The following is a 19,318-nucleotide window of genomic DNA, read 5'->3' on the forward strand; positions in this document are numbered from 1 at the left end:
AGCCCAGTTATGCTGCCATAGTTTACTGTGAAATGACTGCAGGAGCCATGTAATAAGTAGGGTGAGGGACACACCAAATGGGGGTGAGCTTGTCTGTGCGCCCTGAAAGCTGCTACCCGCCCAACCTGAGAAGCTGCAGGAGTAAAGAAGGGAGGGCTGGAGCTGGACTGAGCCTAGAGGAGATGGTACCTGGGAGGGCCTCGTAAGGAAGAAGAGGACCAGATCAATGAGGTGACTTGTGCCAGAGCTGAGGACTATATAGCAGCAATGTCATCAATCCCCTCCTCATAATGCTTAGAGTCAGTTACACACCTGAGCAAAAGCACAGTCTGAAAAGCTGAAGGTTCAGTGAAAAAAATTTGAGTTTTAATAAGGAATCATTTATTCACACTCCAGTAATGATTTGCTCAATTTCTGCTACTTGTAAATACAGTCATGTTGTCTTGTGGTGGCACAGAGTTGCTGTGGGGGGCAAGCACGGTACGGAGCAAACAAGCTTGTACCACGTTCTCACGGCAGAGGCTGTGCTAACATTGGTATGTTCAGGGCATGCCTGGCGTTTTTGGAAGCCTGAGTAGATTCAAAATAGCTGAGCACTGATGTGTCTGGGATCAGGAGTCCAGGTCAGAGAGGATTAGGAGACAGGATTTGTGGTAGCGTAGCTGCTTTCAACTCTCCTGTATCAGGCAGCATCCAGGACCCTTTGTCACCAGCTATATCCTTTCCTTCTCACAGCCAGGCCAGCTCTTTCTCATGTTCAGCACTGTGAGACACGGGTTTTCATAGATTTAACAAAAGCTGTAAATGTTTCACACTGCCTTTGGGGTCACTGTGCAATTGTTACATATATAACTGTGTTATAATAGCTAAAGCTGATGGACCTAGAAGAAGGATGTAGGCACTGGTCGCACTGGAAAGACATTACCTTAGAGACTGTACTGTGTATATTTTTTCTTCCAATCTTCGCCACAGCTGAAAATGGAAAAAAACCAAACCCCCACCACTTTCTGTTTAAGTTGTTGTAAAAACCCAGTCCATGCGTGCTTTGATAGAAGATAGCCTAAGCCTCTTCTTGCTTGAGTGGTCTCTCCAATTTCTGCTGTAGAGCTGACAAGGCCCTTTGGGTTTATGGTGAGGGATTTTTTTTAGACTTTTTTTTTTGCTTTGCTTTACTGATTTTACCTCAGGGGAAATCACTGAGATTTTTTTTCCCACAGGCAATAGCTTCTTATTTATTTAGCTAAGCTATCTAATTCCATTAAAGATAGCTGTTTCAGGGGCCTTTTTAAACGTTCCTTCTTTTGCTCTGGATTCTTGAGATCTTACAGTGTCTTTTTATTGCACTAGTTGGCTTGGATAGTTTGGGTTACATTAGGCTTGTCTAACAAGTGGGAAAATATACTTAAACCCCTCAGAGGACAGTTGCAGGGTCTGTTCCACTCCAGTGGGACTCACGTCCAGCGTGCTGGGGCCAGAGCTGAAGGGAGGGCAGAAGAGACCCCGTTACATTGTTTCTGCACTCCCCAAAATTAGTACCTACAAACAAGTACGTTACAAATGCAGAAGATAAATAATTGGAGGAGTTTAATAACTTTTCATGTGATGGATGTACTGAAATTTTCCTCTAAATCTTCCTATAGCCCTGCTCGGTGTCACTTCCCGGCGTGGTGGACATCACAGCACAGGAACAGCTGGATAAAGAGTTATAGGCTGAATCATGCCAAAGGGCAGGAACGTGTTGTTCCTCCAAATAACATTTAAGCTGTTCAGTTTTGTTTTCTCTTGACAAACATGGGATAAACTAATTACGTTATTTTGTAGATAGCTCTGGATGGAAGTGAAATAAAACCCCTTATCTCTGGGAAAGCCCTGGGATATGGCTGTGGTTGTACAAATACTTGCCCTGCAAATACAATTAGGCAGATGTGACGAGAGCCACCGGCAGAAGGGTGGAGCGGGACACTTAGCAGAACTCACCCATGTCCATTCTGTGTGTCTAGATTTCAGGGAGAGGAAGAAATATGTTGTCTTGGTATTGGTAGTAAGGGGGAGTACTCTGTAGGGTTGAATTTCATTTTTATAAGCTACAAGACTGTTTAATCTGTATTGTTCCACATTGTTTCTCTGTGTGCTTGCCTTGCGAAAGAGCATGATTGAGTTCCTGGTCTGAAGAATTAATGAGCTAAACGGATTGAATGAAGTGCAAGAGAAAAGGATTAAATTACCTTATTTTATACACAGGGAACAGAGAGGTGGGCTGATTGGTAACCATTTTAAGATTGACTCAAGAAGGCAGGAGCAGACTCAAGAACTGCATGCACATCCTCTAAGTCCCAGGCTACTCTCTTAACCATGAAAGCCACCTTCTCAAATACAGAGTTATATTTGCAGTGTGGTCATGCATCATACATCAAATTGGTTTCTGCCTCCAGGCCACCCTCACTCCAGCAAATTTCCAACTTTGAACTTATATCTGTAAGGGCTGATTCCTCCAGCAAAAATTGTGCTTCCAGATTAATATGCTTTGCAGCCCCAAAGGCTCAGGAATCGCAGAAAACCAGAAGAAATTGTAACAGATTTAACAGATATATTAGGCTAATGTGCTAGGAAATGCAGCTGTTTCAAAAATTAGGATGAGATAGCTTACAAAGTAGGAAGCGCTTGGCTGATGCCAAAAAGCTGTTTGAGTAACAGCTTCAATTTTATGAGAGTCAGGAACACAACAACCTCTTCCTAGGGGAAAAGCGGAGCACGCTTTATTTATGAAGTCAGGAACCTGACGGAGTACATTAAGCTCTGTGGAGGAAAGCTCCTTCTAGGCTCATAAAGCGTAGCAGGATTTGGGGGTTTACTATGTGAGTATTGGAGTTAACTCATCACAGTAAAGTGCTCCACGTTCGGAGCAATACAAATCAGTTGGCAAAGGCTTCTTTGAGGTAATGTGGGTTGATGGGATTTCTTCACCACTGCACTTGGAAGGATGCATCATGATTTCATTCCCCAAATATCAGTATATATTAGTGCAAATAGCCGAGCAGCTCCCAGGGCTAAATTAAGGAATGGTTAGTTCCATTCAGAAAAGAATTGTGCACTCCACAAGGTTTAATTTAAATAGGAAGACCTTTTCAGGATCCTTTATAGAGGACACATCCTGAGAATATCAAACTACAACCAGATTCTGAGGTAGCAACATGGTACTTCTGCTGCTTGGCTAGTCCGTTTCCCAATCAAAATAAAATATCCTTTAAGAGTGAGATTCAGTGTAATGATACACATAGCAGTAGCTTATTTATGTTATATATGTGAAGCCTTAAATAAGTCCAGAGTTTTACCTCAGGCTATCTGTGTTGGTATCATTAACGTGTAACAGCTCTTCAAGTTTATATGTCGTTATCCCAGAAAAGGTAGTTGTCACTAGAAACACAGTGCTAAAACACCCAGTGCTGAATCCTGCACCAATAGCCAGATAAACACACACAAATACGTCCTCTCCAAAGTGAGACAGCAGGAAAAGCTGCACCTGCAATAAGTACGTCCACATGTGACAAAAATCCTAGACAGAAGAAAAGGGCCTGATATAAAAACTATGGTTTTATTTTAAATTAATCTTCAAAGTACAAGAATACGGCTGTGTCCTGGAGCTCTAATTTCAGATAAGGAAATAAAACTGTGGGGTCCCTTTGACAGCTCTCTATCTCCATCCAACTCTTGCAAGTCGAAGAAATAAACTACACCAAAGTCCCTTTAACAACAGTGTAATTATATTTATCAAAGTCAGTATAATTATAGTTACCCTCGCAGCTGTATTTATTCTGTTTTACCCACTGAAACCCATTCATTGTAGCTAACTCAGCACAAACCTATATTTAGTTCTGGCCAGAGATGGTCCTACCTGTGTAAAGGCACTGCAGCCAGGCAGGCAGTTGCTTGGAAGAAGCTGCTGTTTGAGGAACTGGATAAACTGAAGTCCCTTCTGTAGGAGATGATGCCTAAAAGAGACAATTATTCCAGTTGTGGCTGGGTGTTCCTCTATGAGATACACTCTGGGTTTGCCATGAGATCATAACTTCAGTGCAAACATCATTAAGGGAAATACTATGACCCCATGTAATGTAGCAGGTCAGATTTTCATAATAAACCCCTCTTGACCATAAAACAAAGATGTCCTACTGAGGACACCCAAATTAGGGTCAGATCTCCCCAGTGTTTGGGATTGCCTGTACATAAACTCAGAGGCTCTGCACAAAGATATTCCAAAAACTGCTGATTCCACTGTTCTAAGACTGATAAAGGCAATTCCAGTTTGCTTCATCCTCCTATCTACTAGTACAATATCCATCCTCCTGGCCTAAGAAAAGCAGTTGAAAAATGCCAGAAGGGTGCTTAAGGTATGTATACATGTGTATATGTATGCATGCATATGTATTTCTACAGCAAAAGAAACAACATTCAGGTGTTCACTTCAGCTTGATCAGAAATCAGCCCCAAAGCAGAGCAAGGAGGCTAGCAGGAAGGGGTAGAAAAACATCTCCAAAATTAAACTTCACCTGACAGAAAATTGACTTTTTAAAATTAATGATCAACCTCTTCCCGTCTGATATACCTGCTTCCTAAGGGAACATTCATCTTTGTCAAACAAAAATGCCTTGGTTAACTATTTTTCTGAGCAGTTCAGTTCTATACAGAGAAATAATTTGGGCCCTGTGTCTTTGGCCCTTCATCCAGCAGTAATAGGTGTATATTCAGCATTCATCCTTTCCTGTGCAAACATGCAGACACACCTTTTTGGACGCAAGGCTTCTTTTGCCAGTAATTTTGTAAAAAGCATGGCCCCTTAGGCTGTGTGTGGTAGGACAGAATTGTTTGCTGAGGTTAAATATGATCCCTAGGAGGTGAAAATTTCTACCCCAGGACTGGAATCACTTGGGTGGTTCTCCGGCATCTGGGGGTTTGGGGCATCACAGCTCTCCCAAGGCATCCATCCTTGGCGGAGTGGGGTGATCCTCAGCTCTGCTGCCCTGGGGGCTGTGTCCGCTCTTTGGCACAGGAGACACAATTACTGGGAAAGGCTCAGGGTTTAGCTTCAACTGCGATTGCTTGCAGCAATGCTGATATATGCACTCAGTCAGACAACCTCCTCTCTGTGTAAATACACCAGAACTGCAGTTTAAATCACTGTTCAGACTGGAATAAGCCAAAGAGTTAAGGGGACTTGGAGACTATGTCTATTTTTAATTAAAAAAAAAAAAATTTCAAAGCGATGAGGAGCTCCCTTAGTCCTTTGCCCTAAGAAAGACACAAAAAGTGTCCCCAAATAGGTAAGCTCTTTATTTACTAGTTCTTCAAGAAGCAGAAGACGTTTTCAGCATGGCCATTAGCAGAAGAGGACCCACACCTGCGCTGCCTGCGAGCAGAGTTTGCCCACAATAGATAAGGCTCACTAGTAGGCAGCAGGGAGGTTGCTGCAAAAGAGCAACAATGAACAGGAAAACCAGGAACAGCCTCATAGGCCTCCCCAGACATCTCCGGGTAATGTCTTGCACATCTGGCAGGTGAGTGGTTCTGCTTCCCTGCAGCTAAATTGGTCCTTTTTTTGTTATCAGTGTTGTGGGATTTTAGTAACAAATCCTCGGTGTTGACCATCATGTCTCCAGTAAGTAAAGGGAAGGAAGTAAGTGATGGTCAGCTTTCCCCTTCCTCCTCCTCCCTCCATCATCTCCAGCATCCACATCATGTCCTTCCCCGCCAGCATGCTTAACTTCACACTTCCGCAACTGCTTTCCACATAGGCATCGAACCCTTAAAAAGACAACATATGTTTTCTTTGTCACTGTCTTCAAAAAAATTCTTAATAAAAGCTGAGATTAAAAAATACATATTATAAATTGCTCCACAGAACTAGACAAACAGCGTTCACACTCCAAAGGTAAAAGCCTTATTTCAAGAAAGCAAGCACTCTGACGGCAAGACACAGACCACTATCGATTGCTGCTCCCATAAATCACATTTATTTTCCAAATAATAGGAAGATTCATTGTTTTCTGCCAAGCAGTGTCACCTGGAATAGGAGCCAGTCAAAGCAACAGTAATTTTCACACCATAAAAACAGTATCAAGCCTGTTCACTGAGTAGGATGAATGCTATTGATCGGGGAAAAGAAAAAGTATAAAAACAGAAGACAAAAGCAAAGAAATTAAGTATGATGTATCGGGTGTGTAACGAAAGGTCTGTTAACATTTCCATTATTCAGCTTGCCTCCCCAGATGCCTCCTCTGGAGCATTTACAACCCCACTAGGAAACCTTCTCAAACCAGGGCTGCAAGGGGTTAATGGGGCAAGACTGACATTCTGGAGAAGGGGAGTTCAAACCATAGTATAAAAGTGAAGGGACAGGTCCTACCCTGGCCTCTGTTCATTGACAGAACAAAAGCCCCAGAGCATTTCACCAAATTTACTTTTTCTGCTGCTGCAAGATGGAGGGCTAAAGGGATGGGGATTGCCAAGGAGTCGCCATCAGGAGAAGCCACAGAGCTGTGGGAGCTTCTACTCCAAATCTGTCCCTTGTGTGAGGGGCTAGAAACTACAGCCCTCCCCGCTGAGCCCACTCATAGTCAAAATAAAGAGCACGACAAGAAAAGTTGAGCATAGAAGTCCTTATTCTCAAAATTTTCCTAAGCTTTTACAAAGAAACCTCTTCATCCACCATCACCACAGCAGATCACGTACACCAGGTACTTCGAGACCGCCCAGCTGAGCGCCTGTTTGCTTGTGCACCCTTGGCAAGTCCATAGGCATTTCAGCAGGAGGCAAAGCAGCTGGCTGAAGGTCTCACCAGTCCAGTGGTGGAGAGGGACTGAGATCCATTAGTCTACACCAATTCTATCACCCACATCCCATAGACATAATTTCATTTCAGGGCTGTTGCAACATCCTGAAGGGTCCTGTGTGCTTAATGACTGCCAGCAAGGCAGACAGCAGTCATGGAAATTAAGAGCCTACCTTGAAAACCCTTCAAGCTGTCCTGCCTGTGTCTGGGTGTCTGTCATTCTCTGGATTAAATTGAGAAGTATAGGGCCAGTCTCTAACATCCTGACTTTCCGAGTCATGCCTTCATATTCTCGGTTCTACTGCAGCAACAGGTGATGGCATCATCACCCTCTTCTACTCAACGCCGGCAGAAAGTAGCCCTAAAATACAGAAAATCTCACAAACTCTCCCATCTGCCAAGAGAGACAGTCTCATACTCATGACTGGAGTTTTTGAGCAAGGTTAGCCCTTCCCAAGGGACCAATGACTTTTGTGGGTGGAAAATAGATTCTGAGGCAGCTCATTGTTCACCACTTAAACAAAAATTGCTAAACCACAGACCTAACCTATCTGCTAACTAGCCTAGGAAAAACTTCGTAATCTCTGCATGAACCAGCAGTTGTTTCATAATTGGGCTGGTAGAAACACCTATAGCTCTCTGGCTTTCTCAGCTGACACATCACAATATAAAATGATATGAGGTGACTCATTACCATCGTGTTCTATCACATCCCATCTCCTAATGCAACCTCAGACTTGCATTACACACAAGCTGAATAATATTTTCCTAAGTCTTCATGATAGAAAAATCTGTGGTTCCAAGGGAAGGCATTTTGTTGATTAAAAAACCGCCACCACCAAACCTGAGTCCTGCTGAGAAAGAAGAGGCCATGGGCTCAGGTGCACCCAAAAGAAAAAAAACCTTCCAGCAAACCACAGCAGGGCTATCTGCTGGAGCAGAGTCACAGCAAGGAGAGGTTACCTGTCACTTGAGCCTATGCCTGCACTCAGATGGGAAACCTATTGGGCAAAATCGTATTTGAAGTGGAGCTGGATCTGAACCAGAAGGGCAAAGCCAGACACGCTCTGAGCTTTGACACATCCTGACGCAACCTTTTGGGAGGTCAGATCAATGAGCCAGTTTTGGCTTTGTACTTTAAGAATCAGTGTTTGATGTCCTGCATCCTCCCATCTCTCTGGATCCTTCCTACCATCACTGATGTTTCCTCATAACTAACTTCCCAAATTACATCAGTGACCCTAAAACTCAGTAAGTGAACACTTGTGCAGAGCTGTCCCTGGACAAAAGATGCTGAGGGGAATAGGAAAAGTCACAGCCCAGATTGCTACAGATGAGAAATATCAGCTGCATATTGGACAAAAAGGGGTTGGAAATGGAGAAGCTGTTGTGCTGCCGTGGGCAGTGCTGCAGAAGACAGGGATGCATGGAGTCGCACTGCCCATCCTTCCAGGCGCTGCCTGCAGGGGTGTGTCACACCAGGAGCAAGGTGTCTTCCCAAGGTTACCTGACCCGTCTCCCTGGTTGGCAGGGATCATACAGCCAACGCCAGTTTTCCGTGGGAGCAGGCAAACTGGCATTGGCAACACCCAGCGCTTCTTACAATAAAGCACTTACTCCGCAGTCCGTGTGCCGCCAGCCAAGCACGGTTACACACAGCAGCCCCAGGAACAATGAGCGGCGGCAGGAGCTGTGCCTGAGTCAGGAGGAGCACCGCGTCAGCCGCCAAGGAATGCCCCGTGATGCGATTTCGGCTAAGGGGGTGGGAAGGAGGGTGAAGGTGTGTGGGACCATCATCTGGAGATACCATCACTCCCATGAGCTCATGTGTTCTCATTCCAGAGCCCGTGAGAGCCTGGTGAGACTGAAGGCATCAGAGACCTGCTCTTCCTGCAGCCCAGGCCTTGCATGGCCTTTTTCTGGCAGACTGATAACGGGATATTAGCAAGTTGCTAAAATGCTAGTCATGCTTGTCTGGAAGGTCATCACAATTTATGGAGCTGAGCAATAGCCACTATTTAATGAGCTTTCCTAACCTAACTGAGAGGGTGATCAGAGGTAGGGAAAGGCTTCTCTGTAAGGAATATTTCAATATGCTGATCCTCTTGAGCTGTAAAAGTGTTAACCAAAGCCTGGCATGAGTGAAATGTGTAAAATCATGAGTGGCATGGAAAAGGTGAGTGAGGATGTGGTGTTCAGTGTCTCTTCCAATGCCATGAGGGAGGAGGGGAGGAAACCAAAGGAAGCTGTAGGAGAGAGGCCTAAAACACAGGGGCTATCTCATTACCCAACACAGTCAGATGAAGAATCCCTTGTCATAGGACACCAGGTATTGAGCAGTTTTCTAGGTTAAGAGGCAATTGAACAAGTCAATGGAAAAATACACTGGGAAACAGAAAGACCATTTCTGGATCCAGGAGCCTCTGACCCACAGAGTGCTGCAGCTGGGAAAACATTCTAGTGCGGTATAATTACATGCTTAGGCTGTTCCTGTGCTCTCCCCTAGGCATCCACCATTAGTCACTATCAAAGACAGGACAGTGGGCCAGGTAGCTGACAAACCATTTTTATGGGTACAAAGCGTGACTCATGGCACTGGGAAGGCTCTAGAGCTGGTTACCTCCTCTCCTGGAATCCCAAAGTGGCAAAACCCATGTTGTCACAAGACTACCAGTATGACAGGTCGTGGCTTGCATCTGCTGCCAGGATCACGTCATGCACCTTTGGTGAGTGTCCCTTCTAGGTGCCGTGGGAAGTGTCTGCTTAGTGCTCCTTAACGTCTCCTTGGAGCTCCTTCCCTTCCTCAGCTTCAAACTATCTCTCGGTCTCATGTAGCAATATACAACCAGCACTGCTCAGCTTAACATATTAAGCCATCCAAAGATATCACACACTGGGACTCCAAAAATCAGGCAGAAACATATATTTCATAAGTTTTATCCTAATACATTTATTTGCATATTGGCTTTGGCATGATCTACCATTTTGCACTGTTAGCTTTCATCTTAAAAACCTGGAAGTAAATTTTGCTTTTTAAGTTAAGGAAATCTTCCCAACTGCAACTCTCTAATATGGAGAGAATGTAAAAATAACACCTCCCATATCATGAGACTTCATTAAATTACAACCACCGGCAGCCTAAAGAACAAGGAAGCCACTCTGCATTGACCAAAGGATGAGCACTTCCCAAACAAGGGATGGAAAAAGTTATGTATGCTATTTAAGTAGAAAGGTGCATGTGCATGCCAATGGAAACAGAAGAGATGCAATTAACCATCCAGTCAGTGCAGTGAGGTTTTGTTTCCTCCTTGGAGACATCCTAGAAACTCTGTGATCACTTCCAGGCAGACATGGAGGCATTTCTCTGAAATCAAAGCATTCAGACTTGTTACGTGAGTGTGTGTTTTGGCTTTCCTCTCACTCTCACTTCTTGCTTTTTGGGCTGGCTTTGCAGTGATAACATGAGGCCTTCTGGAAGAGGCAGAAGGAAAGTCTGGGATACTGACATGAGCAGTTTCTGCTTGTTGTGATGGGAGCAGCAAGGTAACATACCCCACACTTGGAAATGTCATCTCGGGTCAGCTCAGCCACTTTGGAAATGCTTCTGCTGTCAGTTAACAGCTGGGGGCTAAGAGGGCACCAACAAGGTACTTAAACCTGATACTTCCCAACACCCCACCTAATCCTTTTTGGCTAGAAAAACTTGTGAGAAGTCAAAATGTACTGACACAGGGCAGCTGAATTGACCATAGTTCCAAACATGAACACTTACGAAAACTGAGATCTTTATGTTGCTTTAAGTGCCCTGTTTTAATTCTTATCACTGGAAAGGAAAATTGCCTTGCCTAGAGTTTTCTGTGCTACAGGTAGCCATGAGCAAAGTTTTGCAAATAGTGATAAAAAGTCTCTTAAGACCAGATTCCAACTTGTTCACTGGGAAGAAAAGAATTAAACATACCGAATGAGCAATTGCACCATCCCCATCCTGCCCCCTGCCCCCCATCAGTATGTGAGTTGGGGGGGTGTAAGGTGCTCCCAGGGCAAGGTAACGCGAGAGCGCGCTAAAATGTGAGCTAAGTCTGGACATAAAGGAGCAGGACTGCACATGATGGAAGATACTGAAATGCAGGAAGGACTAACCTGTGCATCCCAGGATTAAACTGTCCTGTGCAACTGGCACGCAAAATGAAGGGGAAAAAAAAAAAGGAAATTAATACATTTCTATATAGGTAGAATAAAACAGTGGAATTCAATAGAGTAACAAGCTAATCCAACCGCTTGTTGGCCACCAGTTTGGTGGCACATGTCTAGAAACATTCCTAAAGAGTAAGTGGGTACGAGTCACACATTTCATATGTGATTGGGAAAACAGGCAGTTTAGTGCTTGCCTAATGATTATTATACATGTTCTGGGTATCTGGCTCTCTTCTTTTCAAAAGAAGCATATTTTCACTGTGTTATTTCAACAAATAAAAAGTATCATGAGATGGTTCTGAAATTTGGGGGGAAAAAAAAGCAAGTCTCTGTAAAGGCAGCTGGGATGACAGAAAAACTGAGTTTTGTGTTACCTCTAGAGGCAGAATTTACAGGCCTGACAGTTGCCCACAGAGGTGGGCAGCAGCACTGAGCAGAGACTGGGCAAAAACCTGAAAAATATGGGGTTTATTTTTTTAACACCTACACACGCTGAGATCATTTATTTAGGATCAAAGTCTTGCCAAACCTTAGTTCAAAGAGCAGACTCTGCACATCTCTAAAAGGTGTGAAAAACAACTGAATTTAAACCATTTTCATAGTGGCAGCTTCCAAGTGAGGAACAGGAACTCTTATCTGTCTGTATTTTGCTTGTTTGTGATCGTGTCCCACTATCTTAAGATAAAATTGTTTTGTTGTCAGTATATCATTTTAATTATGCTGTTACTCAGCTCACTGTGTGTTCTCTACCCTAATAATTTAATTTTCTTATGGGATACTAAAGGGGACTTAAAACACTTTAGGTCTTTGAGCCAAGCTATCTGCTCTGTAAACAATCATTTTGCAATACATTTTATAATTCACATAGGGTCTGTATTTAAACTAGCTCCGTTTCCATCCGCAGCTCTGCCACAGAAGTGTTGCGGGATGGTCAGGAATCTTTTTCTGACTTTCACAATACATTTATTCACAGCCACTCTTGGGCCAGCATCATCTCTTATCAGTTGTGGTATCTCACACCCACCTGCAATTTTCCTGCCCCAACACATCCTTTAAGTAACCATGTCATCATGCAGCCTTCACCTTTGGCAGGTGGATGCACGGGAATACAAGACCTCACATACACGCCTGCTCATACGTTCGTGGCAGACACCATGTCCAGGCTGTCCTGCGAGCAGCACAGCCACGTGAGCATGGTGCTACACCTGGCTGGACAACCCTGCAACTGGACAAAGGTGCTCAGTTATGCCATTACCCTTCCATTAAAATCCAGAAATAATCAGGATGAGAAGGAAGGCACTAGGCTCAAAGGCCATGGGCCCTCATTTCTTAATTTCTGGGCAAGCTTGGGCAGATTTTAGGTAGTTATAGGGAAGATTATGCCCGTGGTTCCCTCCTCTGGGGCCTCTGTTTCCCAGGAGCTTCTCCCCAGGGAGGTGCAGGGTGTAGGAGCACAGCTGCAAGCACACCAGCACCTTTTCAGTGGGATAAGGATGCTCTTGGTGAGACAGGCTTCCTAATTAATTTAGAGCCTACCTTCAGGTCTCTTAACTAATTAATGCTCTATCCTCCTCCTCCAAGCCTAACATAGGGATCAGAGTCAAGAAGATATTTAGGTACCAAATACCCATCTGCTCTAACCCTTCAAGGCACGTTCTTGATCTGGAGCCACCCTCTCCTGTGACATGAGGCTGCTCACAGCACAGGGACAGCCCGGGGACACCAGCCTCACACTGGTGCCACCTCTCCCTTCCTCTACCTCTCTTGCTTTTGCAAAGCATGCACCATTCTCCCAACAAATAAGGAGCACTAATAGCTTAAAACTGGCATATGTATTGCGGCAACTTCTCCCAGAGTATGGAAAGTGTACTAAATGGGATGTAATTCAAAGTGTTCTGTATTATCCAGTGTCAATGTTCCTTGCGTGGCTAATGCGCAAGCTCTGTTTGATGTGTACACTCACTCCTATGGTGATGTTTCCAGCCAGAACGAACCCTTGTTTACCACTATCAGCCATTCTACACAGGGACTGTATCAACTTGCTCATGGATTTAGCAAAATGAATAACTTGGTATGCTTGTGGGCATTTTGTGAACGCAGACTCTCCCCCCTGTGCTTACAACCTAAACTTTAATTGAAGGTAACCATGAACAACTGATACCAGTTCTAGTCTACTGTACAGTGCAAGAAGACAAAGTATAAAGGAGAATTTTCTTTATTTTTAAATATTAGTAACACAGCACAAAACAAAAGTGGTACTTCAGTGACAGAAAACCAGTACTCAGTCTTATTTCATATTACCCATAAATTAAATACCCTAACAGAGTTCATGTATGGTTATATGTTTGTGTAGGGTTACACTGGGTAATGTAAGCATTTGAAGCTAAACCGTTCAGATATCGGAGGCACCAGAATTTGTTATATCAAACCATGCTAGAATGCAGACTTGATTTTTCTGTTTAGCTTCTTCCTTACGCCATTATGTGCATTACTACATCTTTTAAACGTTAGGATGAGTGAGTTTCTCCAGGAACTGTGGACTTTCAATATTGCCAGGTTTAAGTCTGTTACATCAACAACATATTGGCAAGAGGAAGAACAAAAGAAACAAAACCATAAGCTCCTAACTCCTACCTCAAGGTTAAAAAGAGGAGGCAACATACTGACAAGAAACATGCAGGTATATGCTTAAGGCAACAGAAGGGCTCTGTACGAACTAAATGGTTAAGAGAAGCAATGTGTCATGCACATGAGACAAGTATGGGAAGCAAGCAAGTAATCTTGCCAGAAAACACATATTTCTTTTAAATTGAAGACATCTTTTCAAGCTAGAAAAATTAGTCCTGCAGTAAAACTGATGCAAAATGCTTTCATACATAAAGGTGCAAGTTCTGTGCAGAAACAACTTGATAAAATCTTATACGGATGCTGAAAAATGTTTGTTATCTAAAACCTACTCAGCAGAAACAAAGAGCAGTTTTAAAGTAGCACTTAGATCATTTGTCTCTAGGTTCTTAAAATAAAATTTTTAAATAAGGAATGATTTCACTAAATGATTCATCAGGAGTCAACTATGCTTAAGGAAATCAGTAGGAGTGCTTACAGGAGACCATCATTACACTAAGTTTCTTAAAAGCAGAGGATATAACTTCATGATACAATTTAAAATGAAAGAACATTTTAATAGCAAACCTTTGCTGCCCAGCTTGGGGAGAAAACAAACAACCATAAAAGTCACTTATTCAGCTTGCATAAATTACCCTATAAGAGCTCATGTCTCAATCCCGTTCCCAATGACATGAGTGAATAGGACTCTTCTTTCAACAGGCCTGATGTTGATGCCAGACTGACCCAACAAACAGGCATTTGCACAACCCTTTATATCCTAAAAAACAAATAAACAAAACACTAGACTAGAGTTGTTTTAGTCCCAGGGAAGGAAGAGGTAAGAAATTCTGTAACGCTTTCCAATCTTCAAACATAACACACTTCTAACCAAGATCAGCCTCGTTCAAATTCCCTAACCTGACTGGCAAGAAAGCCACTCCAAGAAACTAAAAAGAATAACATAGTGCAATTTTAGTACAGTTTTTAACATGAGTCACTACCTTGCTAGCAGTGTGAACAATCAAAAAATATACACAAAAGAGGTGTGCTCAAATGTAACATTAAGTTGTAATTATTATAAAGGTATTGGCATAGCAGAGAAGTCCAGTTTAGTAACTCCCTTTGGTTGACTTCTTCTTCTTCTGTTCCTCTCTCTGCTTCTGCTTCCTCCTCTTGCTGCCTTCTTTGTGTCCTGAGGAAACATGGCTTGTAAAACACTATTCACAGCATTCATGGACTTTTCCCTCTAGCAAAAGCACACGTTCTCTGAATGGTTTAAGGAATCTTAAAGAAAAGGTCTGGCTTTCTAATGTGTTTCTTTAACTTATCAGTTCTACTATATCCCCAGTTCCACTATATCCCTTACATAGGATAGAAAAAAAACAGTCAATCTTTGAAGTTTGAAAAGATCTGGAGAACTTTCAATAGACTTCAAAGCCATTCAGGAAAAGCCTCAAAATTAGAGCACATGCAAAAACAGAATAATTTTCAAAACAGAAGCAATAAATAAGACTTAGACAGCAGGACCTATTTAAGTACTGGTGTTTCCTGCTCACAGTAGCCAGAGTTACCACGATATTTGCATTTCCATTTTAAGACTAGGGAATGCCGAGAATCCTGAGTAAATAAGAAGGTGCTCAGCGTTTCCCAATATGCATTTCATATACAGGTCATCAGCCTGCTCATGCTTAACTATGCACCATAGGTTATATTCTACCGCAGCTCCGATAGTACATGGAAGTATTAAGTTCAAGCAACAATTATTTGCTACAGATTCAGTCGGCACAAGCTTCCAGCCATGTGATCATCATCCCAATGATTTTCTCCCCCCCCAAAGATGCATGAAAAACAGTTCTTGCTCTGCATCTCGTTCTTTCCTCCAAACCTGCAGTAAAACACAACTTGCTAGCAGACTTGCATGGACAGTGAACTGTGCAGAACCAATACCACATCTACCCAAGTGCACTTATAAATCTAAACTCAAAGCTAGCAAACATTTTCATCAGATAATCATTCTGTGATGTTCTGAGGTAGCTGGAGGGATATTTTAGCTCAGGGGTGCTCTGCCGCTGGGAATCAGCACACTCCAGTGAAAGGGGGCCAGCATGGAGCGGCGGAGCCCCTGCGAGCCAGGGCTGGGAGTCAGAGGAACAGCCCAGGAAGGGCACAATTCTGCCTGTCTGGAAATTGGTTGTTTCCCCCGTTCTGTCTGCAAGCAGGCAGATGTGTGACCCTGAGGAAGCCACATCACCATTGCACCTGGTTCTCCATCAATTTAGCACCAACAGCAAAATTAAGATGGGAAAAGGAAGCAGTGGGAGGTCAGAGGAGCACAAAGCCATGAAGTTTGCTCCTAATCAGAGCTCCTCCCAAGTGCCATTAGGGTTGTGCCCACAGCAGAACTGCAGTTCTTCAGTTTAAGTTTAAGACTTTGGGGAGAACCACAAGATAGTCTTTGGGCTAAAAAAATCACTTGAGACTATCAAAAGCTTGTGCGTTAGAGGAAATACACTCCCTTGTAGCAAAGGGAAACTGTTCCTAGGTTATCATTCTAGCTCCTACGCTGTATCAACAGCATGACTTCATCTTTTGCAATCATCTGAGTCAAGAAGCAGGATATTTATTTAGAAATTCTGCCATGAGCGATTAGCCTGCGCAAAGTTAGAGTGGAAACCAGTTTTATTGTTTAAGGAAGAGAAAAACTGGCAGTGCTTTACAGAATTGCAGGTGACGCTGCGTTTTCCCTGCACCCTGCCACCCTCCTGAGCTACAATCCAGTCCCTGGGGACACTGCGTGATACCTAATTAAGAACTCCACCCATGAAGTTTACTTCAGTGTCAGCCCCTCGGTCACCTATATGTTGTCAAAAATAGGATCCCTTGGCATTTAATTTACTGCCGTAAGGGACACATCCCAGAAGGGCTCAAGCAACTCTTTGCTTTCCCACAGAGGCCAATGGAGGCGGAAGAGACGTGCTGACTCTTGAGAATCAGTCACCTGAAGGGTGTTATTCAAAGGATTCTTCCCTTTACTGGAGGGAAAAACAGCATCATATCAGCTGATCAGAACTAGTTAATGTAATAACTATGAAACATTGAACACATATTTGGGAAAGGGTCATTAAAGCCTAAGAGGTTATTAGCTTCCTAATTTTCTCATTTTTCATTCTCAAAACACTGTCAGTATTTTTAAAAGGCTTCCATGTACAGGCATGATTGCATTTGCTACTGCTATTTTATATCATAATACTTTTTTTTTTTTTTTGCAACAGTCTATTTTCTTCAAATCTTTGAGATTTTGAAAGCAATTCTAGCAACTCTTCCTTAAAAATACTGTCAATTTAAATTGTGACTTGAAATGAATGCTACATAATTCATTGTCTTCTAAATGAAACAACTCAAATGTTAAAATAATGTGGTATGAAGATATTTAGGCATTTGACAACATGGTCTCCTACCAGCCTCCAGAATGATAAGGGTGAAAAGTGGAAATCTTTCAAGTGTTATCACTGACACACAGAAACAGATTGGCCAAAGTAGGAGATAACACACAAATACAAAGTATTCCTCAAGAGAAAACTGCCAGGTCTTTTCTGTTTCAAGCCTACTGTGATAAATAATTTCACTCCCAACCATTTCCTTTTCTACCCCCACCTAAGAAGAAAGGATAGGTCAAACTTTGCCAGTCTGGTAGCGCCGGTGATGCTATGCTGGGTGATAACGGCCAAAAACCTGATCCAAACAAGTGAAGCAGCTTCTAGTAAAAATAATAATTGCACATTAAAGATGTAACCCTTTAGTGCTTATTTCACTTGAATACTTCAACCAGCACTAATTAAAAGCATATTTAGCTGCCTTGGTTACAAGACTAGCCCCAAAGTCATGAGAGAATAAAATCTCACAAGAGAATAAAAAAATTAGAAAGGGCCCCATTACTGTTTGATTAATTTGCAGTGAACCTGTGTCCTGGTGAGTTGCCAGCATCACGAAGCAGTCATGGAGACTTCCCATAGCTAGTGCCTGGCTGAACTGGTTTCAGCCAAACAGTTCTGGCCTTGGAGATGGGCTTTTCAAATTTCCACCCTTAGAAGCAAGTGTTAGCTATCTAAACTCTAGAAATGCCGTACATTAAGATAGTCTTAGGGAAGGGTGGGGGGAGAAGAGGTTGCTGAGAACTTCCCCAAGCTTTGACATTTGGAAAACAGATTCACTCAAATGCAGATAGATGCCAGCCTAACTTGGTACATATTCTTACTTTTGTCAGCTGCCAGGAGCAAGAATCCACATAATTTGGAATTACACCTGTTTTACAACCTGTATAATTCTTGTTTAAAACAAACAGCATCTGCTGATCCACTCTTCCCATTACATCCCCCTCTCTTCTACTTCCAGAAGAACCATAAAGAGCACAAAAGTTATTCCATCTTTCAAAAAGCTGCTGAAGTCCAAAACCAACTTCCAACAACACTTAGTAGCAACTCCCTCAACCACTCTGCAAGGACCAAAACAACCTGGGAAGCCTCTCTGCTGGGTCTCAGATTGACTTTCCTTCTGTCTTTCTACTCTGCCATCTGCACCTCCCAAAGTCACAGGTTTGTTCAGACTATGAAACTCGTCACATTCTTGGGGGGCAACTGCAAGGGAGGTGTGCACATCAAGCCATCAATCCAACGGGACAAGTGTCCTGAGGAAAATGCTCCTACCCAACCCATTTGTGGTATCCTGCTTCCTCCTGCCCTGCCTGACAGCTGTCTGCTCTACAGGATGCAGAGAGCAGCCACAGGTCTGCTCCACCTTCCTTCTGTCAGCACAGGAGAGCATAGGAGTCACCAGAAGGAAACAAGGTGTTCAGTCATGACCAACACACAGCATTTCTGCTTCTTGACTCACATCAGTCAGTAATAAAGGCCATGGCCTGATTTTTATAGATCTCTTGCAAACATGAAGACTATGGAGGAGCCTCCTTCCTTCCACTTTCAGGCTCTGAAGCACTGAGGTTGGGGTGGGAAGGATTAATGCTTTCTGCTCAAGTCCCAGAGAAAATGGTTTTCAAGATCTACTATTTGCTAAGATTGCAGCCATTCGTTTGCCCTCCTTCAAACCAGCAAAGCAGTCATGGCTCCAACATGCGCACAGAGCTTTAACAGGGCAGCGGCACGCATGCACGTTAGGTTCTGTAGTGCGCTTTCTAATTTTCTGCTCTTAGAAATATCTCTCTAGTCAAAACAATAAATAGCTATTTCAAAGGTAGCCAGCTTACTTCTGAGTTGCAGCCACCAGCTGTTATTTTAGGCTGACCACACTTGCATATGCCATTATAAAAATGCACCCCAGTTCACAGCTTCCGTATAATTTCATGCGTGTGACTCAATTTACGATTACAGCTTTACAGGACACTTTCACGTTCCCTACTTTCAGCCCGAGCCACCACCCAACACGTTACAGTTTGACCTACTAATTCTCTCACTGCATCCACAGCTCCTGCCCATGCCACAGAGCATCACGGAGAGAGAACCTGCCTTTACGTAAAGACCTGAGGTGACAAAACATCCCACCCCGTGTAGGTATGCTGCTCCACTATTTAATTATCACACTGCTAAATCCAAGGGGCAAGTTCTCCAGTTTCACTGGCCAACCCACTGATGTAATTCCAACTTTGATGTTTTAGGGGACTGAAAAGCTTTAGTAACT

General features: G+C 43.2%; 1 protein-coding gene across 1 annotated transcript in view; it reads right to left on the bottom strand.

The window, feature by feature from the left end:
• Positions 1–13,219: 13,219 nt before the first annotated feature.
• Positions 13,220–19,318, bottom strand: part of DNAJB6 (DnaJ heat shock protein family (Hsp40) member B6) — a 62,587-nt gene continuing 56,488 nt past the window's right edge. The window contains exon 11 of the mRNA XM_064445021.1: positions 13,220–14,819. Within this exon, the coding sequence (XP_064301091.1) occupies positions 14,737–14,819 (83 nt within the window). The 3' untranslated portion in view covers positions 13,220–14,736. The remainder of the gene's footprint in view (positions 14,820–19,318) is intronic.

The sequence above is a fragment of the Phalacrocorax carbo genome, chromosome 2, assembly GCF_963921805.1.
Source record: "Phalacrocorax carbo chromosome 2, bPhaCar2.1, whole genome shotgun sequence".
Taxonomy (NCBI): Eukaryota; Metazoa; Chordata; class Aves; order Suliformes; family Phalacrocoracidae; genus Phalacrocorax; species Phalacrocorax carbo.